Source organism: Pteropus alecto, unplaced genomic scaffold (genome assembly GCF_000325575.1).
Source record: "Pteropus alecto unplaced genomic scaffold, ASM32557v1 scaffold57, whole genome shotgun sequence".
Taxonomy (NCBI): Eukaryota; Metazoa; Chordata; class Mammalia; order Chiroptera; family Pteropodidae; genus Pteropus; species Pteropus alecto.
Window position 1 is genome coordinate 14,841,162 of NW_006442508.1, and position 9,048 is coordinate 14,850,209.

The 9,048-nt window shown below is 32.3% G+C and overlaps 1 protein-coding gene across 1 annotated transcript in view; it reads left to right on the forward strand.

Annotated features, from left to right (window-relative positions):
* Positions 1-9,048, forward strand: part of ADGRL3 (adhesion G protein-coupled receptor L3) — a 566,410-nt gene that overhangs the window by 96,259 nt on the left and 461,103 nt on the right. The window contains exon 2 of the mRNA XM_025040294.1: positions 4,412-4,640. Coding sequence (XP_024896062.1) covers positions 4,586-4,640 — 55 coding nt within the window. The 5' untranslated portion in view covers positions 4,412-4,585. The remainder of the gene's footprint in view (positions 1-4,411; positions 4,641-9,048) is intronic.

Genomic DNA, 9,048 nt, shown 5'->3' on the forward strand with positions numbered 1-9,048 from the left:
GAGATGAAAGGCTTTATAAATGTCAATTATGTCCAGTTGGTCTAATGTATCATTTAAGGATGTTATTTCCTTATTGATTTTCTGTTTGGATGGTCTGCCCATTTCTGACAGTGTCCTATTTAGGTCCCCTACTATGATAGTATTTTGGTCTGTTTCTCCCTTTAGTTCTGTTAGTAATATGCTTCACATATTTCAGGGCTCCCTGATTGGGAGCATAGATATTAATAACTGTTATATCTTTTTGGTACATGATTCCCTTTATTATTATGAAGTGTCCCTCAGTATCTTTCTTTACCTCTTTGATTTTGAAGTCTATTTCGTCCAATATTAGTACTGCTACTCCCGCTTTTCTCTGAATGCCATTTGTTTGAAATATCATTTTCTACCCTTTAACTTTGAGTCTATATTTGTCTTTGGAGCTGAGATGTGTCTCCTGAAGGCAGCATATGATTAGGTTTTGTTTTTTGATACATTCTGCAACTCTGTGCCTTTTTAGTGGTGAGTTCAGTCCATTTACATTTAGAGTGATTATTGAAATATGAGGTCTTCTTATCGCCATTTTATGTTTTGCTTTCATGGTAGCTCGGTGTTTCCATTGCTTCCTTGTCCTTGTGTTCCTCTCTTCTTTATTTTGGTTGGCTTTTGTGGGTTTTCCCTCTGGTTCTTCTTGTTTTATGTTATATACTTCAGTTCTGAATCTTTGGTGTGTAGTTAACATTTCAAATATGAAAAGAATAGTTACATATATACAGTCATCCATTTTCTTTTGTGTGTGCCTTATCTTCTTTCCCCTCTGTGAATCTGGATCTTTGAATCCTCCCCTTTTCAGTCATTGTTATCTCAATTTGTCCCTATGTATGCTGAATGTTCATTACTATCTTGCTATAGCAATTCTCTTATTATTTAAGCTTATAATGCCCTGTTTTTAGTAAGGGTACACTTCTTTGCTTCTATTTGCCTAGTAACTTTACTCTTAATTATGTATTTTTTTATTTTGTTACTTTGTTTTAGATGAGATGACACCTTTCAGTATTTCCTGTAGCACAGACCTCATAGTGGAGAATTCCCTCAATTTTTGTATGTCTGGAAAGACCTCAATTTCTCCTTCGTATCTTAAGTAGAGCTTAGCTGGATACATTATTCTAAGCTGATAGTTCCTGTCACTTAATAGTTTAAATAAATATTTGATTCCATTCCTTTCTGGCTTGTAAGGTTTGCACTGAGAAGTCCAATGATAATCTAATGGGTTTTCCTTTATTTGTTGCCTTCTTCTTTTCCCTGGCTGCCCTGAGAATTGTGTCTTTTTCGTTGATTTTTGATAACTTTAGTACAATGTGTTTTGGTGAAGGCCTTTTTGCATTGAGATAACTGAGTGTTCTGTTGACTTCTTGATTTCCAAGCTCCAGCTCTTTCATTAGATTTGGGACATTTTTGTCCACTATTTGTCTGAAAATGCTTTCTAGTCACTGATCCTTTTCCTCGCCTTTGGTAATGCCCATTAATCTTATGTTTCCTCTCCTGATAATATTAGCTAGTTCTTGTATTTCTCTTTCATTATTTTTTATTCTTCGGTTTCTCTCTTCTTCCTTCTGATTTATTTCTAGATTCCTGTCTTCGCTATCACTGATCCTTTCCTTTATTTGGTCGACTCTGTTTCCCAAGCTTGTTATTTCATTTTTCAACTCTTGCAGTGTGTGCTATTTGGTTCATTTTGAGGTTTCAGTCTCCTTGCTTTGCTCATCTAGTTATTTTTTTCAATTCCTGAAATTGTTCATTTGAGCTGTTTTGGATCTCATTGAGTTTTTTCAGAAGTACCATCCTGAATTCTCTGTCATTTAAGTCACATATTTCTATATCTGTAAGTTTATTTTCTGGAGATTTTTCTCTTTCTTTCTGAGATATCTTGTCACCTTGGTTGTTCATGGTGTTTAATGGACTATTTCTGTGCCTAGATATTAATGGAAGTGTATGCTGTTGTTTTTCCAGAAAAATTTATTATATAAAGGTATCTCTTTAGCCTGCTGCAAGGAAGACTGTTTTCTTTTGGTTTCCAGTAGATGGCATCTAAGCCTCTTGAATCACTGCTTTATATAAAGCCTATATGTCTTTTTTATTTTCTTGTAGATATTTAATCACACTTGCTACTCTTAGTTTCATTCCCTCTCAGTGTTAGCAACAGTTTCGGTAGCATTTGCTCAGATTTCCCTGAGGCTCCCAGTGTTCGGTCTTGGAGAATTTGGGGGGAGGGGCCATTTGGATTAGGGGTTGGGGGCTGTGGCTCAGCCTAGGGCTTGCAACCAGGTCCTGTGAAAATCAACTGTTGTTTCTCTGCTGTCCCGTTGCTGTTCTTTATTTTCTGCTCTGCTGCCTGAGCCCTGCTGCCAGCTGCTAGAAGTTCGGGCACTTCCAGGCAGGCTGATCAGAGAAGTCGCTGCACCTTTTCCCCTCCCCTTCCTCCTAAAGGGAGCTCCAGCAGCTACAAGAGGCAGCTTCTTTATTTCTCCCTGTCTACCACGCGTCATCTGGGGTTCTCACCTGTGGTTGCTCTTCTGTGCAGATCCCAAGCTCAGACATTCTGGTGTGCAGTTTGGGTGTTTTTTGTTGAGTTTTAGATGTTCAGCTTATTGTTGGTTCAGGGGGAGAGATCTCAGGACATCTCTTGCTCCGCCATGTTTCCTCACAAATTCCCCTTTCTACATTGTGTTATCTCAACCGCAGTTACTTTCTTTTCAATGCTTTCCCTATTTTAAGAGTAAAATATTATAAGATTATGTATTATTATTTTCACTTTTTATGTCCGAGATTAAAAATAACATTTTTATATATGTTATATCCAAATTTAGTGGTCTTGGAGCCCATCTACACAGTAGTGACTCTGCAAATATTTTTTTAAATTATCAAATGATCTTCCTTTTTACACATTTATGTTAAAAGGGTAAAATTGAGAAGTAAATGTATAATAATTGTGAAGACATATAGCTCATCACATGCTAGACACTATTCTGGGCAATACAGATTTTATATGTTCTATATAACTCTAAATTACAATTTTTAGCTCATTTAATATGGATTATATGGATTAAGTAGTATCACTCCCCCCCTCCATTAACAGATAGGAAACTGAGGCACTGAAAGCATAAATGACGAAGTAACAGTACTAGTAGAGTTAATAATTGAGATTGGGTGGTCTTGCTCCAGAATACATGCTGTTAATTACAGTGCTATAAATAACAATGCCAGAAATTAACATCAATCTGTAATTTTTTTCTATAATCAAGGCAAATACTTCAGAAATATTTTGGAATTTATTTTGGCAGAATGAAGCTTATTAACATAATCTTTAGTAAACTATCTTTATTTTGAAAGTCTCTTTCCAGAAAAAATTAAATTTATACTCAAAATATGAAATGACTTTAAATATATATCAATCACCAGAATAGAAAGGAGAGAATGAGAGTGTGTGTGTGTGTGTGTGTGTGTGTGTGTGTGTGTGAGTGTGAGAGAGAGAGATAGAGAAGAGTAATCCGAATCGTACTTGATTGATCAATTTTAAAGGTAGTGACTGTGAAAGACAAAATTTTCAAAATTTGGGTCATGATCCTTTATTATAAAAAAAAAACTTTTAAGAGGCAGCTATATCAGCTTACTGTTTTTAATGCTTATAATTTTCAATGCTTTCCATATACATATATATATAACGCTTTTAAGCAAGATTCCTCATCTTAAGTTGTAAGATCCTGGAAAGTAGATTGCATGTTTTATTCAGTGATCTATCCTGTATTCCTAGCCCAGTGCTTTGTATTTCAGAGGGCACTCAATAAACCTCTGTTGAATGAATTAATTATCTTTGAGCATAATTAGTTAACATAAATCTATGATCTTCACAGATTTACTTACAAAGATTCTTAGAACATTAATGCAGTTAATATGTAGAATAATTTCTGAACAGATATCAGGGCCAGGAAAGAAAGTAAGACATGCATTAACTATTTTTGTTTTAAACTCATAGTGATGATAATGAATGATTTTTTTTTTCAGTATTCTAGTTTGTAAAAATTATATTTGTGGAAAGCGCTTATATACAGTAAATCCCAAATCTATTCTACATATTGACAAATTATGCAAATTAATTATTAATTATTAACAAATTAATATAGTGTATTTATTATATTAAATGTAGTAAATGAGACTTAATCATTTATTTCAGTCCTTTTAGGGTCTGAGAAATAAACACTGGTAATACATTCATAAATAATGTTTTTAGGTTATTAGTCAGTCATTTTTATGCATAATGACTGTATTTATTAAAACGAAGTGAGGAGGTATAACATCATCTAGCAGGAGATAAATTTTCAAAGAATTAAGATAGGAAAACCTATATTTAATAACCCTTTTTTTTTTTTTTTTGCAGGATTCAGATTTGGGATATTGGTGTTTCTGTTTTTGAGGAATATTTCTTTTTTGATTTTAAATTTTTTTTTTAAATCATCAGTCTTGGAATACAGGAGGAACCAGAAAGACAATTATTTTGTTTCACGTTTGAAACATTCGCTCTTGAGGTACTCTCAAGCCCAAGTACACAACCATGTGGCCATCACAGCTACTAGTCTTCATGATGCTCTTAGCACCAATAGTTCATGGTAAGACCTTTAATTGGTTTTTGTGTGATATTTAATGTTGTTTAAGTTATTTATACTAGACCCTTTCCTTTAAATCTTTGCTCTAAGATTTTGCAGCTTTTGCCTTCCATACATTAATAGATGTAAGTTAAAGGCCATAATATGTACCTTAAGCTGCAATAAATGTGAGTTTGAGTTTAATTTCTTAAGTTACCTTTTGAAATGTATATAATCAAGTTTTTTTTAACACTCACATATTTTATTCTTCATTTTTTACCACACTTAAGGAAAATCAGCTTAATTATTAACTTTATCATTTATTATGATTTTTTGTTTGCATATTTTTGTAATAAAAATAATTTTAATGTAGTAAATATACACATTTAAAAGAAAATACCCCCAAAATTCTGCTTTCCCAAACTAAGTAATCATTTTCTTCTGAGTGTTTACTACTCTGTTTAATCTTTAATACATAGAGTATAAACTGAACTTATCATTGAAGAAAAATTATTTTTGTCATATACCTTTCAATGCAAAAAAGAAAAAAAGCATTAAAATTGTATGGACATATGCAGAAAGTCAATTTTAGTGAAACATGCTAATATACTCAAAAGACTATATTCATTTATAAATACATCTTGGTATTTGTAATCAAAATATAATAGTTAAGAAATAATGTACCTTTGCAAATATTACAAAACACATAATAAATATGACAAATTTTGTACAACTTAGTATATAATATTCTCTAAATCTCTATAAAAACCATCAAATTAAAGTCTATTTCTAGGTTCCTTTTTCACAATTTAAAGTTTTTCACTGATTACCATTAGTTTTGCACTAAGATGAAAATGATATAATATAGTCATTATCTCATACTAATGGTAATTACAGCAAAGAAAAAGGGACACAGCTGTATTTGCCACTGCTTAGGAGGTCTCAGAATATTATAACATATCAAGCAGCTGAAATAATCTTTCAATTCTTTAACTCATTTTTGGTTTTTAATTGATTATACAAATACATTGTAGTTCATCAGTGATGCGATTCCAAATTTGGCCTATGTTCTTAAATTTCAACTTGAGTTGTATTCTGCTGTCATTACAAGAACTAGATAAAATAGTTTTTGTTTCTTTTGAAGTTTTCCTCTAAACTTCCCCCGATTTAACATTTATTTCTAACAAATCACTATAATATAAAGTAGTACTTTTTGAAGAGTGGAAGTAAAATTATACAATCATCTAATTTTAAACAATGTAAATTTGGTCAACAATTTCAAAATGTTTCCTTAATTCATATACTGATTCAACACTTAAACATTTACATACTTGGGCACATCTAACATTTTGCAATATGGGACAATTATAGAATGATGTCACTTTAAACAATTGTTTTCTCGATTATCTACATATCTAAAAATGATTCGTTAATTTTTTTTCTGATGTTATAAAAATGCCTCATAAGATTCTCTTGAGGATCAAATAAATAGCGTATATAAAGAATTCAGCACAGAATATGTTGAATATTAAGTGCTTGAACATGTAAATTTTCTTCATCATATTATTTGTCCTTTTAGTTTTGATTCCAATAAATTGTAACAATCAGGAATTAGCTCAGGAATTACCCAACCACGAGAGCTGTTCTGTTGTATAATCAAGGGGAAAAAATACATACGTACATATACAGAGACATAAGCATACACACAATTTATGTTTGAAAAGTCACTCTAAAATTACATTTGTTTGAGGAAGGTTGGTTAAAAATAGCAGAAATAGACGTTGGAAAAAAGACTTTTTTTCCCTGAAATTTCTGATTTCTTAAACTGATACCTACTATATATGCAATTGGGCCCTAAATGTGGAAGTCATAGATCATGGCTCTTGGATTGGGACCTGTATTGAACATGCACACACATGCGCGCACACACACACACACAGACACACACACATACACAGTTTCTCCAAGTAACTCTGAGAAGTATTTTTAAAAACTCTATTATTGCATACAGAAAATTTACTTGGTATATGAAATATTTTAGGATAAAGCTTAAAGTAATTCTTCCTATTTTTGTGAACTATTTTCTATTATCTTTTCCTTGAACCATATGAGGCTAAACAATATAGACACTATCTACTTATAAATTTTATCCTTATTACCTTGCATCAATATTTTAAAGCTTTCACCAGAGAAAGTACAAGTCAGTTTTGTCTGCCTTCTAGAGAAAGTTTCTCCATTGCTGATGTGGTACCACTTTTGACTTGTAAATAAAGGGCTTCACATGAACAGACTTTTAGAACTTAGCTTGCTCATGCATAGAGGAATGTGTTAACTTTTGATCAGTGTGAAATCTACTAGGATAGATGTTTTTAGAGTCCCACCAATCCTGGCTTAAAGAAATATTACATAACCTAAAATCTTAGCTGATTAAGTTAAAATTGATGTCACAATGATATAAGTATTCTTGTTTCCAAAATATCCCCTAATAACATGTCCTTGCCCACGGTTGTTATAATGCTCAGTTTTATTTGCCCTCCTGACCAAAGAGAATTAATTTTTCTGAATATAACCTGAATAACCATCCTTTTTTCCTGAGTAAATGATAATGATAATTACTGATTTTATAGTCATACATTTTAGATGTATTGTTGCAATTAATTCTCATTACATTCTAATGGGTTTAATAATGTTTATTATTATAATTTTTTATGGTAAAAACATTGAGGTATAAAGTCGTCAACTTTTTATGGTAAAAACATTGAAGTATAAAGTGGTAAAGGAACTTGACTGAAGTTACACTGCTATTATGAGACCCAGAAGGGATCTGAAATGAAACACTTAGCTTCTTGAGCTCTGGTCCTACTGCCAGTAGATAATCAATTCCTATCGAGGCTTCCCAATAGAGAGTTCCATCTTAACTCTCTGGTCATTTGGGACAGGTGAGGCAGAATTATAGATCATCTGCCTCTTTCATATTCTGGGCACAGGCAGACTGGGCTTTGAAGTTTGGCGGATGAGATAAAATTTCATCTTAGCCACCTACCAGCTCTGTAACCTTGTTACTTGGTGAACTAGTCAACAAATATGGTTTACCACCTACTTCGAACCATAAAACTGTGCTAGCTGCTGAAAATATAGTAGAGGAAAAAAAAAAGATTCTTAATTCTTTCCTCAAGGAGCTTACAGTAACTTAAAAATTTATAAGCTGACTTTTCATCAGCAAGAGTAAACAATTTTTCCATGTAGAGTTATTTTAAGAATGGATAGAATAATACATGGATAGCTTCTAACATAGTGTTTGGCATTTGGTAAATCTCTATTTATTATATTTGATTTTTCTACCCCTAACTTCCTTGAAATAGAACTAAATCTCAGAGTGTAGAAGAGGAAAATGCATGATTATCTTTATTCTTGCCCTGAGAATAGAAATATTTTTCTACTTAAACATCAGTGTTCAAGTTTTGTTAGAAATTTCTTAATACTAGCATCTAATAAAAAATGTTGTTAAACCAATATATATGAAGCTTAGTATGGAAAGTTAGTATATAATAATATAATTATAATATATAATTATCAGTGATGTAAGGATATAATTGTCAGTGATAGTTGTATATATTGTTAGAACATAATAGTCTGTGATGCATTTTTGCATTATCGCTACATGAATAGAATTAGAAACTAAGCTAAAGACTTAATTCTGAATAATGTTTACATTAGTTGAATAATCTCCACATAATGCTAGAAAGTCTGGCCAATATTTTCTATAGGGAAACAAAATTAATCAGTACTTCCACAATTCTTTTAAATTAAGAAATGTCTCTAGTTCTATGTTTATCCGTCCATATTTTATGTCTCTATGTGCCTCTGTATTTCTCTTTGTTTTTCATGACTGTGCCCCGCTTCCTGTACAAAACCCTTATCTATAATGAAATGAGACCTGGCAGAAGCAGATGGCCAGTACTTTGCTTTTAACTAATGTAGTGTTGCATGAAGATAAAGGCTTTTTTTGTTGTCGTTGTATTGATGTAGTTGCGGACAAGGGAAAATAATGGAATCAGAGAACAATAATCCAATGATAACGTGGGTACTTGGGGCCCATGCTGATTGGCAGTAAAGGAAAATCAAGGTTCAATGTAGAACCTGGGCTGGGAGATCTGGTCCTGGGTGTGACTTCACCAAAACCACAATGCATTGAGGTGCTGAGATATTTTAAAATATATTTCATCTTAATTAAAATGTGTACTTATAAACTGTGTCACTATTGAAAAGATAGAAAATAGGACCATTGAAGCTCACTATGGGTAAAATAAGCATTATTTTTTATCATACATTTGCATAAAAGTAGTTTTAAATTTTCTTCTATAAACACCACCTGCACACTTTTTCTGCAAGTCTATTTTTGTTGTTAAAGCTATGTGTGTGTGTGTGTGTA